General features: G+C 39.6%; 1 protein-coding gene across 4 annotated transcripts in view; it reads left to right on the top strand.

Moving 5' to 3' along the window:
- Znf654 (zinc finger protein 654) overlaps positions 1 to 5,501 on the top strand; it is a 102,771-nt gene extending 97,270 nt beyond the window's left edge. For all 4 annotated transcript variants that reach the window (XM_029544248.1, XM_021209579.1, XM_029544246.1 and 1 more), the window contains one exon: positions 2,581 to 5,501. In XM_029544248.1, coding sequence (XP_029400108.1) covers positions 2,581 to 2,588 — 8 coding nt within the window. In that variant the 3' untranslated portion in view covers positions 2,589 to 5,501. The remainder of the gene's footprint in view (positions 1 to 2,580) is intronic.
- Positions 5,502 to 14,528: the final 9,027 nt, after the last annotated feature.

Raw genomic sequence — 14,528 nt, 5'->3', positions numbered from 1 at the left:
GCTGGGATTTGAACTCAGGACCTCTGGAAGAGCAGTCAGTGCTCTTAACCACTGAGCCATCTTACCAGCCTGGCCCTCATAGACTTATTCAAACACATGAGTCTATGGGGGGGGGGGCATACTTAAATATAGCATAATGCAAAATGCATTTAGTCCAACTTTCAAAGTCCTCATAGTCTATAGCAGTCTCAACAATGTTAAAACTCCAAAATTTAAGGTCTCTTCTGAGATTCATCCAATCACTTAACTGTAATCCCCAAAGAAAGACAGGAAACCAGCTGGGCAAACTCCAAGCTCTGTATCTCCATGGCTGATGTCAAAGTGGTCTTCTTGTCTCCACTCCTTTTTCATCTTTGTTGACTGCAACAAATTGCTTTCTCCTGGGCTGGTTCCACTCCGTTAGCAGCTTTCCTCAACATGTATCCCATGGCTCTGGCATCTTTAACATCTTTGAGCCTCCAAGGCAATTTCAGTGTTACAGCTTCTTGTTTCACTGTCTGGGATTCCACTTGACTTTTTGGACTCCTCCTAAGAGCTGGCATCACTTCTCCAGCTCTGCCCTCTGTATTACTCTAAGCTTAGGTTGATCCACTCCACTATGGCTTCTGTTCTTGGTGATCATCATATGGTACTGACATCTCCAATCCACTGGTGTGTTCTACTCCAACTAGGCTTCACCAATAGCCTCTCATAGGTTCTCTTCATGGTGCCAAGCCTCAAATCCTTTGCATGACCCCTTCAGTCCTGGGCCATAAACTACAACTGAGGCTGCACCTTCATCAATGGCCTTCCATGGCCTCTCACAGTGCCAAGCCTCAGCTTCTCTTCATAACCCCTTCATGCTTTCAAACCCAGTACCATCTGTGTGACTCTTACGCATTACCAAGTCCAGCCACAGCACGAGGTACAACCTTGGCTGTCTCTGGAACACAGCCTCTTTGCACTTCCCAGAAGATTGCACCTCAGTGATGCTGCTCTCTTCTTAATCATTGCTAAGTTTCTTTCTTAGCTCCAGCTAACCAGCATCAATTGTCCCAGNAGTTCCTTCCANTCTTAACTCTANANCCAGANCCACATGGCTGAANCTGCCNAGTTCTGCTGCTTGCAGGAACTAGAACATGACCCTCTTGTACTATTACTTTGTCACTGGCTTCTGTTTTCCAAATCCTTCACTGTCTAAGCTTGGCTATCCTGGATCTTGCTCTGTAGATTGACCTTGAATGCAGAGATCAACATGCCTGTCTCCTGAGATTAAAGGTGTGTACCACCATGGCTGGATCTAAATTTAGCTTGGTAGGATCTTGCCCCAAAGTCCCACTCCCCTAATCTGTTATCTCCTAGAACACAGGAATTTGCTCCAAACTCTTCATAAGACTTAACCTGAGAACAAAGTCTCTGCTGGGCTTTTTTGAAACTTCCTTTGTCTATGCAGTTAATCTGACTCTCTTCACCTTAGCCTCAGGCAGACTTTTCAGACAAAGGCAAAAAGTAGCCACATTCTTCACCAAAATACCACCTCACTCCCAGCAACTTTTCCATAGTCCTTCTAGGATGACCCATTAAGCCCCTTTTAAAGCTTTCTACTGCGTTCCAAATCCAAAGTCCCAAAATCCACATTCTTTCAAATAAAAGCACGGTCAGGCCTATCACAGCAATACCCCAGTCCCTGGTACCAACTTCTGTCTTAGTTAGGGTTTTACTGCTGTGAACAGACACCATGACCATGGCAAGTATTATAAAAAAAAAAAAAAAAAAAAAAAAAATTGGGGCTAGCTTACAGGTTCAGAGGTTCAGTCCATTACCATCAAGGTGGGAGCATGGCAGCATCCAGGCAGGCATGGTGCAGGAGGAGCTGAGAGTTCTATGTCTCCATCCAAAGGCTGCTAGTGGAAGACTGACTTCCAGGCAACTAGGGTGAGGATCTTATGCCCACACCCACAGTGACACACCTATTCCAACAAGGCCATACCTCCAAATGGTGCCACTCCCTTGTCCAAGAATATACAAACCATCACATATACTATACTATACTATACTATACACCATACTATACTATACTTTTTCTACATGTGGCTTTTCTTCAAGGTTTCACATAATAGAAGTTGTAGAAATAATACTTTTCATCAGCATGATAGACTATGAAACAAGTAAAACTAAGTTACTGTCAAAAATAAAAGTAAAGAGCCTGGGGAAATGGCTCAACAGATAAAATATTTCCTGTGAGGTGGTGAGGACTGGACTTCAGATCCCCAGCACCCATGGAAATGCTGGGCCAGCATAGTGCCTTTTCTGTAACCCGAACATGCAGGACCTCAGTTAGAATCCCCCAGCAAGCTCACCAGCTAGACTGGCTAGCAGAATCTCTGAGCTTTGGGTTCCTACATAAACGTGATTATCAAGAAAGATAACCAACATCAACCTCTGGTCTCCAAATGGATCTGGACACGTGTGCCCCCACTCACAAGCATTCATGCACATACATGTACACTATAAAACACATGCACACACAAGCCAGAAATGTAAGGCTTGCTTTTCTATTGCAATCTATGAAATTTGAATTAAAACTATTTTATTTTACAGGTGCCTGATAATGTCTCAGAACGATTTGTTGATCATGCAGTAGTGTAAAAAAAAAAAAAAATGCACTACAAGAAAATGCATCATCAGCTTGCTATTTCCCTGATGGCCTTAATTTTAGAGTGGTCTCGGATTACTAAAGAAAAGACAAAGCACATTTTCTGGAATGAACTTGCAGAGGAGATGTGCCGGCTTAGACTCCGAAAGGGTTATAAAACTCCCAAAGTACCAGTTATCCATGGAACCACACTTTAAAAAAGTTTATGGTGATTAATAGCAGCATGTTCAGTTTTGCTTTATGTGAAAACACATTTGAGTAACTAGTCAGAAATACAAACCAGTTATGGCCTTACTGAAGAAAGGAAAAAGTTGATTCATTCTAAGATGAGATGGAGCGGAGCTGGTTTACAATAAACATGTAAAACACTCTGAAAATAGAATTTGTTTTCTTGTCATGCATATTATGTCTTCCCTCTGGTTAACATATTTTAAAGAATCATTCATTGATCTTTAGTTTGTGATATAATTTAGAAGCTGATACATAGAAATAAAGTTTGATTTATGACCATGCTGTCTACTAAAGATTATAACTTGTTTTAGGCAATTAAGTAGACAGGCCAAAGTTCAGTGAGTGGTGCCACCCTTGAAAAATTTAAAACAAAACAAAAACAGTGCTTGGCTAATAAGCTCTTGATAAGAACCTTCAATGCCCCACTTTTGTAAAGTCAGTTATTTAAAGGCAACAGCGTTAAGAGACAAGAAAAGTACCATCAGATACTTAGGGGTGTGTGAGAAGAATCTAAGACCATCACATGCTAGATAGTTGAAGGAAAACACTGACTTGAAAAGTCTTGAATGTGAATAATGGTAAAAGCACACTGGGATATCCTATCTGTACATATTAGGACATTGCTGGATGATTCATAGTAAAATCCTTTATACATTAGTATGAGTTATCTAAGTATGGTCCTATGAAAACAATTGGCTTAAAAGTATGTCAGTTAAGAATCAGTTCAAGAGTTCATTTTATTCAGTTAGGAGAATTAATTCAAAATTAAGCCATACTAATATGCTTTCTTCATTAGTGATGAATTTGGCCTGCATAGTAATTTTTATATTTAAGGAAGTACTTACATCAAAATTTGCACAACAGGAATACAATAACATATATTAATGCATTATTGTCCTTGGTGACCATTCTAAGGAAGATTTTAACTTATTAAATTATTAAAACAAATATTTTACAGTTTAAAAAAAATCTAGCTATTTCCCACCTGTCTGTTATGAAAAGGAAAATACCTAAAGATCTCCTTTACCTAATAGTATATAAGTCTAAACAAGATAAAAATATACAAACACAAAGATGAATTCTTTAGACACATTAGTATGCCACGTATCAACTAAATGTTCCAGCTACTCCAGCATGGTTTTGTGTAAATCCGACAATTTCATCATACTACAAATTTTAATAACATTCTTGAGGTTAGGAAAATAGGACATTACTTTCAGGGTGGCATTCAGACTTTTAAAAACTATGTTTTCCAATAATGCTCTATCAGAATATTTATTTTTTTATTATTTACCATTGGCATTTGCAACTATGCAATTATGGTCACTAGTCCATTCCGATCAAATTGAAGTTTGTTTTAGTTTTGTTATGTAGCCTACATTAGGCTGTGTAATTTACGTGCAGATAATAGATAAGTACAACTCATACGTTTTAAAATCCTTTAAGTTCAACTCAAAATGTTTTCCATGTTTCTTGACACTAAAAATGTAATAATTGACTTTTAGTTCATATTAAAAGTACATCTTGTAATAAAAATCCTGTTTGGAAACTGGTTCATTTTCACAATGAATTTTTTGGGGGAACATAATTTCTGCTTTGTGCACTTTGCAGTTAATAATATTTTCCATTTTTACTTTATTTTTTACAGGTTGTAACCACTGATATAGATATAAATCCACAAAGCGTTACATTTTCTTAAAGTTTGTGTGCAAAGATGTGTTAATCAAATTCCAGATGTTATTTTGTCTTTTAAGCATAATTTGAAGGTTTTCTTTGACTATTGTTGCTAGGAGAAAATTTTCCTATAGATAAAATTGGTTCATATATAATCAACACAAAATGTCGTGTAAAATTCTGTTTGACCACATTTTTCTAACCTCTTTATATATGTCTCAGTTTTACCTGTTGAAAGAATTTGTGCATTTTATTATGTTTTTTTCTCCAAAGCATTTTGCTTTTATGTAAATCCAGCAGTTCTGATTTGGGATTCAGAGGAAAGGAAGCTTTCATCTTACCTACATTCTTTTCCTTCTTGTTTTCTACTAATGCTTTGAGGATACATGAACCACCTTTTAAATGTTTGTTTTAAAATAATTATATGTGGTCAAGTAAGGTCAAGGGAAGTACAGATCTGAATCCTTGCTGCTCAGACACAGAAGATGCACAGGAAAGAGTCTCCGTGGATAAGGACACTGGTACTTTGGGCTCTAGCCATATTCATTTTTTTTAAAAAAACAGTATATAACAAAATATATATCATTCTGTGATTCCTTTCAAATCACACTGAACATTTAACTGTACTTTCATGTTTGGTTTAATATTGTATGAATGAAAAGCCTAAAAGGGATGATAGTGTTTATTTTTTAATTTATTTGGTACTGTCAAACACCTTTTCAGAATGAGCAAATGCTGCATTTGCATTTTGGAATTGTTATGTGAAAGATATTACAGATTCAGCAAGAAGGGAAATTTGTGCTTCCTTGTTGAACATTAAATTATTTTACTTTGCATTTTATAAAAGTACAAATTAAAACTGAGCCATTGAACTGCAATAAATCAACAATAGTGTCTCATTTCAAGAAATTTTTTGTATTGTACATAGATTTGTTCAATAAAACATTGTCCTTGTTGATAATGCAAGCGTTCAGTTTTATGTAGTACACTGATTTCAAGAATTCAGCTTACTTAAATGTGTTTTTTAGCCTCATAAAAGTGGGATGTTGCTGGGCGTGGTGGCGCACGCTTTTAATCCCAGCACTTGGGAGGCAGAGGCAAGTGGATTTCTGAGTTCGAGGCCAGCCTGGTCTACAGAGTGAGTTCCAGGACAGCCAGGGCTATACAGAGAAACCCTGTCTCGAAAAACCAAAAAAAGGGGGATGTTTCAGTTAATGTTATCACATTCAGAGTGTTGAGACATTTTGAAAGGATAGAAAATGATACAAGTAGGGGTTTTGTTGGTTTTATTTTTATTTTTTTATGAAGGGGTAAGAGTTGATGGATGGAGTTGAAAGAGTGGCTCAGAGCTTTAGAGAATGTTTTCTGTTCTTTATAAAGGACTTGAGTTCACAGATGCAGTTGCCAGCACCCACATGGCAGCTCACAATGGTCTAACTCTTTTTCTAGGAGAATTTAATGCCCTCTTCTGGCTGCCCTGGGCACCAGGCATACATGGCACACACACATATTACAAACATGCATACACTTAATGGCTACTGAAGTCATTTCAGATAAAGGATGACTGAAGTCTCTGTAGACTTGGGGCAAAAGGGGGTATCAGACCTCAGCAGATGCCAAGAAATGTCAACATTGGTGTCTTCAAAGATGAAGTGCTTCCTGGAACTTCAATGAGTCTCTGCAGTATCAGGATAAGTGTTTGCTGAGCATGCCATGCTCAGTATTTTCATGCTATTCTTAAAAGGACTAGGGGTGTGGTTCAGCCATAGAAGCATGTTTGGCATGCTTGAGGCCCTGGTTTTAAAGCCAATATTTTAAAAAAAAAAAAATTTATTGAAGTTACTGTTTATCCAGAAGTGATCTTGGGCATGAGGGCTCTTTTAGTTCAGTAGCAGGGAAAAAAAAAAAAACCTGCCCTATTAACTATAACTTAAAATTTTGAAAAATGGTATATAAGTAGGAATGTCTTTAATGCAACAGGACACCACTACAAGGGAATGAATAAGTGAGTTAAAGTGATTTGCACATATTACAGCAGTTTGAGTAGTAAAAATGTTACTGAAACATTCTAGAAATGAGATGTAGAATTTTCTGACTGAAAGACACATGCTGTTTGACAATGTAATCCATTTTCCACAACAGTACATCTATTAAGATATTTAGGCAAGTTGCTTAGGTAATATTCCATTTTTTCTTTGGATTTGGAAAAGTAGGTATACTTTTGTCTGTTTGGTGTTGCCACTATACCTGACATTAGATAATATATAAACATAGTTTATTCAGCTCACTGTTGGGGGACAAAAGCTGCGAAAGCATGCTGCCAATCTTGGCTGTATCATGGCCTGCTTAGCATCCAATTGGATCAAGGACCTCCACATAAAACCAGATACATTGAATATAGTAGAAAAAAAAGTGGGGGAAAACCTCGAACACATGAGTACAGGAGAAATTTTCCTAAACAGAACACCAATGGCTTATGCTCTAAGATCAAGAATCAACAAATGGGACCTCATAAAATTGCAAAGCTTTTGTAAGGCAAAGGTCACTGTTAATAAGACAAAAAGGCCACCAACAGATTGGGAAAAGATCTTTACCAATCCTAAATTCAATAGGGGGCTAATATCCAATATATATAAAGAACTCAAGAAGTTGGACTCCAGAAGACCAAATAACCCTCTTTAGAAAATGAGGTACAGAGCTAAACAAAGAATTCTCAACTGAGGAATAATGACAGCTGAGAAGCACCTGAAAAAAATGTTCAACATCCTTAATCATCAGGGAAATGCAAATCAAAACTACCCTGAGAATCCACCTCACACCAGTTAGAAGCTAAGATCAAAAATTCAGGTGACAGCAGATGCTGGCGAGGATGTAGAGAAAGAGGAGCACTCTTCCATTGCTGGTAGGAATGCAAGCTGGTTCAACCACTCTAGAAATCAGTCTGGCGGTTCCTCAGAAAACTGGACATAGTACTACCTGAGGACCTGGGTATACCAACATTCCTGGGCATATACCCAGAAGATGTTCCAGCATGTAATGAGGACACATGCTCTACTTTGTTCATAGCAGCCTATTTATAATAGAAGCTGGAAACAACCCAGATGTCCTTCAAAAGAGGAATGGATATAGAGAATGTGGTACATTTACACAATGGAATACTACTCAGCTATTAAAAACAATGGCTTCATAAAATTCTTAGGCAAATGGATGGATCTAGAAGATACCATCCTGAGTGAGGGGATCTAGAAGATACCATCCTAAGTGAGGTAACTCAGTCACAAAAGACCATACATAAGTGGATATAAGCAAAGAACGTGGGAATACCCATGATACAACTCATGGACCACATGAAGCTCAAGAAGAATGAAGACCAAAGAGTGGATGCTTCAGTCCTACTTAGAAAGGGGAACAAAGTAATCAAGGCACATAGAGGGTGGGAAGTACTTAGAAGAAAGAGAGGAGGGAAAAAGGGGGAGAATCAGGTATGGGAGATGTACAGAGAGAGGGTCAGAAAATTGAACAGAGGTATGTAGCAATGGGGGATGGGGAGCTGGGGGTAGCGACCAGAAAGTCGCAGATGCCAGGAAAGCAAGAGCCTCCCAGGACCCCACAGGGATTACATTGGCTGAAATACCCCATAAATGGTATGAAAGTGTCCATATCCAGAGGTTCGGCATGGCCCCCTGGTTGAGGGATAGGGCCACCCACCCATCTCAAAAACTTTAACCCAAAATTGCTCCTGTCTAAAGGAAATAGAGGAACAAAGAGTGGAGCAGAGACTAAAGGCAAGGCCATCCAGAGACTGTCCCACCTGGGGATCCATCCCACATGCAGATATCAAACCCAGACACTACTGCGGATGCCAAGACGTGCTTGTTGACAGGAGCCTGATATAGCTGTCTCCTGAGAGGCTCTGCCAGATCCTGACATATATAGATGCGGATGCTTGCAGCCAACCATAGGGCTGAGCACAGGGACCCCAGTGGAGGAGTTACAGGAAGGACTAAAGAAGCTCAAGGGGCCTTATCTGGCATCAATGGGAGGGGAGGCCCTTGGTCCTGTGAAGGCTTGATGCCCCAGTGAAGAGGAATGCTAGGGCAGTGAGGCAGGAGTGGGTAGGTGGATGAGGGAGCACCCTCATAGAAACAGGGTAAGCGGCAAATGGATAAGGGGTTGGCAGAGGGGAAACCAGGAAAGGGGATAACATTTGAAATGCAAATAAATAAAACATCCAATTACAAATATAAAAAAGGAAAACAGGCAGTATGCAGAAAAGAGGCAGGAGTGAGGAAGAGCCACACCGTTCTGTAACCAGCTCATAGGAGCAAACATTCTGTCAAGGAGGACTAGCGATCTGATACTTGGTTGGTGTTCTTCATACCTTAGATGGACTTAGTTCCCAGCCTATGAACATGTATACATGCTCAATTCAAATGTGCTATATCCGAGCAGTATAAAATATGTACTAATCTGTAGAACCAGTGGTTAACAAGGACACAAGTTTGGATTATCTATCACTATATTTAACTTGAAGAGTGCTACATACTGAAGAAAAATGGCTTCTGATTTACTATACTATCATTTACCCCCCATTGTCATAACAACTCAGGCATTAGTGTGAACAATACGCCTAAGAGAAGGATTATCCAACTGAATAATCAAATTTCTTGCATTTTGCCATGCAGTTTTCCCTACAAACATGAATGGAGACACATCCAAACAGATAACTTTACCTGAGAATCGGTGATTTCAGGGACAGAATGAAGTCTGGCTGACATACTTAGTAGATAATTCAGTATTTTCAGGAAAAGTGTGGTCCCTGGAACAGTACAATCAGTGTCATGTGGAAACTTGTTAAATATTAGATTGTAGAGGTTCCTGCAAGCTCTAATGCTGGCAGAGAACTGCAATAGGTTACACAGAGACTTGGTTCAACAGGACTTAACCGGACTGGTTCAAACTTATGGAATTTAAAACCAGACTGTTCTTTTTTGGATTTTTTTTTTGGGGGGGGGTTTCAAGACAGGGTTTCTCTGTATAGCCCAGGCTGTCCTGGAACTCACTTTGTAGACCAGGCTGGCCTCGAACTCAGAAATCTGCCTGCCTCTGCCTACCGAGTGCTGGGATTAAAGGCGTGCGCCACCACGCCCGGCTCAGACTTTATTTTAAACATACTTAAGTACAGTAAATGTTTGGAAAAATGTTTCCTGGTAACAATGACCTCAACAATCCCATATGCAAAATAAAACTTAAGGCATGAGTACATTGAAACTCTTTTGTAAAGTACATGTGGCCTCTACTATTTAAAGATGTGTTCTATAATTTACTGGTCTAAGATCTGGTGTGGTCTCTGACAGAGGTAGTGTAGAATCACCGGGCTATTAAGTACATGTGATCTCTCTGCTAAGGGTGGATTCTAGTGAGTAAAAAGCAAAGCTAAAGATTAGAGTCTGGGATAGGGAGGGAGAGTCAGGGATAAACATTCTGAGAGACTTGGGTGAGACCTAGTCCTACAAATAGCAAAGGTCATGAGGTCCCTTCTGTTCCTAGGTGGAAAACACGTACACATCCTTTCCACTTAAGAACGAAGCCTGGGCAATCCACATTCCTGGTTCCCTAGTGCTTATTTATGAGCTTATAACTTCTACATCTATCACAAAGCTTGGGTAATTCTTATACAAGCTTGTAAAAGAAAATTTTATTTGCCAGATACAATTGTTATCTCCAAGGCTTACTGCTGAATTCGCTCCTCCTTCTAGCTCTTTATGAATTCAGCTGGCTGGTTCAATCTAGCTGTTCTGGCTCAAAACTTCTCTCCAAGGTGACTCAAACAGGCTTCTCTTGGCTTCTGACTGAATTGCTCAACTTGGCCTCAAGCTATCTCTGGCAATCGGTTCTAGCTTCTGGCTCCTCACTCTCTGGCTCATTCTGTCTTCACTTGCAGTCTGTTTTTGTAAAACAGTCCTGGTAAAACTGCACACATGCACACACATACCACACCACACCACGCCACCTCTTTTTCTAGCTGCTTTCTTAAGTCACCTTTTTCCTGTGTTGTTCTCATGATAATTGGGTGTATCCTATCTCTGACTCCTTCTGTTAAATCTTTCTCATTCATCACTTTGCCCTTCAATTAGACATCACTTTCAAACATGGCTTCTTTCTTCTACAAACTAACTTTATCCTCACCTTTTGGAATTAAAGGTGTGTACTAAGCACATGCTTGTACTCCAGCCAAAAGGTGTGTCATTCCTGACAGGTAACAGACCTAGAAGGGCTTTTGATGTGATCCCCTTGCCAGAGTAGCCCATATTGCTGGATTAAAATTCCTCTACACAAATGAAGGGTCAAAAATAGGTAATAAACAACATAGTGTATTACATTTCCCCATATGGAAAACTCCCCTTAAATTTAATGCCTTCTCAGAAACACCCCCATTGGTAGGCACTTTGCAACTTAGTAAATAGATAGTAAGAATTGGTCCCTGAAACAGTTTAACACCTGAGAAAATTTTATTTACATTTAAAAATATTGAGTATACTCTGGTGTCTCCTCAAAATGTATGCCTTTACATCAGAGTTATTAGAAACTGTCAAAAGGGTATGTAGACAAGACTACTCAAATTCTAGAATTGTAGTTCTATTGTGGAAATCTCATTTATTAAGAAGATACAATTAAATGGATATAATGACATCAATATACCCATGGATTAATAAATCTCCCAGCTCTTATCAGAGTTACTGAGTAGATTCTATCTGTAGTAGATTGTTATTATCACAAAAACTCCAAACTAGCCAAGGTGTCCAGGAAGAGTAAGAAACTGCAGAATGCTTAGCCTTAAAATCACACACAGAAACACACACACACACACACACACACACACACACANACACACACACACACAGAGAGAGAGAGAGAGAGAGAGAGAGAGAGAGAGAGAGAGAGAGAGAGAGAGAGAAAGAAGAGAGAGAGAACTCCTCCCCCCCCAGTTTCCCCCCCTCCCCCAAGGCTCAGGCAAGGAAATGGAAAGAGGCAATAGATGATGACTAGAAGGCTGTCTTCTGGACACAGCAGGGCATCAGCAAATATGTAATTATAGAATATGACAGCCTGCATAAACCTAATCCAGGCCAAATCCTAACATGGACAGGAAAGTTCCACATCCAGTCCATTTTCTCTAGCTTAAGAGTAGCAATTGTTAGCCATCGGAGAGGCAAAAGGAGGTTTTTCTAAGGGTTTAGTCAGCCTCTGGTAAGTTGACCACACTTTAGTTGAAGCCCATACATCCAATTACTCTTGGCAGCACAAATGGTCTTGACAGGTTTTAAAAATAAAGGAACAAGGTTGGATAGGTAAAAAAGTGGGGGGTGGATCTTGGAAAAATATTGGGAAGGGAGTGAATGTGATTAAAATGTACAGAATGCTCAAAGAACTAATAAATCTATCTATCTATCTGTCTGTCTGTCTGTCTGTCTGTCTGTCTGTCTGTCTGTCTGTCTTTGTGTTGTTTTTAACAAAATCTCAGTCACTCAATTTTGTCAATAAAGACTTAGGAGCCACATGCTGGGATGAAAGCCTGCTAGCTCAGAAAGGCAGAGAAAGCACGCAGCTGGTCTTCCTCCTTAGCTGATGTTCCAAAAGGAAGTTCTCCCCAAACTGAATGTCCATTCCCTTCTACTTCCTGTGTGTCTGTATTCCTGACTTCCTATTATTCTTTACTTTCTTTTTTCCTGTTCAGTCCCTGTCAACTGGTTGTTTGCTCTGCCTCTTGACCTATATTTGACTTTATTTAATCCTGTTTACAATAAGCATAATGCTCTTGGATTAAAGGTGTGTGCTAAGGCTGAGCCAAAACCAAACTAGAAACATGGTTTTCCCAGTAAACAGCACAATCTTGGGGCTCGGTGTGATCAAATACCCTGGAATATTTATTTACTTTCGGTTTTCCAGACAGGATTTCTCTGTTTAGCCCTGCCGGTCCTGGAACTCACTCTATAGACCAGGCTGGCCTTGAACTCAAAGATCCTCCTGCCTCTGCCTCCCAAGTGCTGGGACTAAAGGTGTGTACCACCACCCACAGGGATTATAAATTATTTTTAAAAGAATATCGAACTGAGTTTATATTTCTGTAAAATGGGACAACTATTCTTGCAAGGTTATAAGAATTAAGTCCATATGGGACCTGAGGCTGAGTCCTTATTATGCCTTTACCAAATTTGTTCTGATTATTATCCTGCCTCTGATCTTATGGTCATATTGAAAATTCTACTTGCCTTTATATTGCCACCCAGTCACAATTAACTCAGCATCCTCTCTCTGCCCCAACCTTCTCTATATGATTTATTCTTTCTTAGGCATCATCACTTGCTCCAGAAAATCTGAGCAATACTCATATCACCCAACCTACTCTACCCAGTGTTCCTTTTGTCAGGAAATGGCAACTCCGGTGGTCCAAACCAATGCCTGCGTTACCAAAGACTATCAGATCTTCCACTCTATCTCAAGGTATCATTTCTTGTCACACAGACTATTAGAGTTGCCTTCCAATTGTGCCCTCTTTCTTCTTCACTGCCTTCAGGCTACTATGGTATGCTTCATACCCTATCAAGTGATCCTGTTTGAAACAAGTCGATCATATCATTCCTGTTCAAAAAAGAAAAAGTGGCCTCACAACTTTTTTTTTTTAAGTATGTCTACTATGTGCCAGGCTTTGTAAAGGTCAGGAAACAAAATTGTTTGCCCTACAGAACATACCTTATAATGGGATGGGTGTGGGATAGGAACAATAAACAATATAATATACTAAACTATATAAACACTTTGGAGACAAATGAAATGGGTAGGAAACATAAGCGACTGTGGGTGTAGACTTTGAATATGGTAAATCATTAGGGCCTTCCTAGTAATATTTTGAATCAGGGAAATGAATAAATGGTAGGAAAAATGAGCTAAGGAAAATGTCTAAAGGGAAGACCCTCTCAGGTAAAACATCAAGAACACAGGCTTTGAAGCAGAGACCTGCAATACATGTCTAAGGTAGTTATCAAAAGGAAACCCTTGTGGTTATCTGCAAGAATTATTTAGAAAATAAAAGAACTGAAGTCAGAGGTCAAACATAAAACACGTCTACAGAATGGCCTTCAAATTTCTACATCTGCATGATCCAATCCAGTAGCCACTTGCCACGTGTGGATATTAAAACTTTAGTCAAATTCACATAAAATTTGAAATTAAGTTCTTCAGTTTTGCTACCGTACTGCGAGGTCTCAAAATCCAGATGTGGACAGTTGTTAGTGTGGACAATAGAACAATATTTTCATCATCTCAGAAACGACCTTGGGCACGGTTTGAATCAATGGCTCACCTGGGCATGATTTTCCTTCTCAGGGAACATTTGTTAGCCTGGAGGCATTTTCACTCGTATCAAGTGAGAGAAGGGGCACACTATTCTCTGTGGAAATGTAGGGATGATGTTAGGCACCCTGCAACCTCTACAACAATAAATTACCCTGCCCCAAATCTCAATAGTTCTGTATTTAGAAAAAACTCTAATCGAAATCCAGTTTCTCCTTCATACTCATAACACAAGTCACTTTCCACCCAAGGTGTTTGTGTATATATATTTTCCCCACACCAGCCAAATGACTACTAACTGTATTGGGGGACACCAGCCACTAATTCAAATCGAATGGCAGGCAGGTCCTGCAGCTAGAGGTGCAGTCCCAAGATTGTGTGGCACCTTGCCCCTCCAGCTCCACATTAGCTGCAAATCTGAAGCCTCAGGTTGTTTCAGTTGTACTTAATGGTCAACCAGCTGGCAGTTGAGGTTCTTGGGCTCAAAGAATTATACAGCTATCCAAAAGGCGGAGAAGCAAGTTATAGTTCTTTCAAAACATTTTCTCCCTAGAGCGTTTCAAAGTGTAGTCTAATTTTTGTAGCTAAAGAATATCAAAGTGCTGGCTCCCCTAACTCAGAAGTGGCTAGTTTC

This window comes from Mus pahari, chromosome 12, assembly GCF_900095145.1.
Source record: "Mus pahari chromosome 12, PAHARI_EIJ_v1.1, whole genome shotgun sequence".
In the NCBI taxonomy this organism is placed as follows: domain Eukaryota; kingdom Metazoa; phylum Chordata; class Mammalia; order Rodentia; family Muridae; genus Mus; species Mus pahari.
This window is presented reverse-complemented; position numbering and strand designations above follow the sequence as displayed.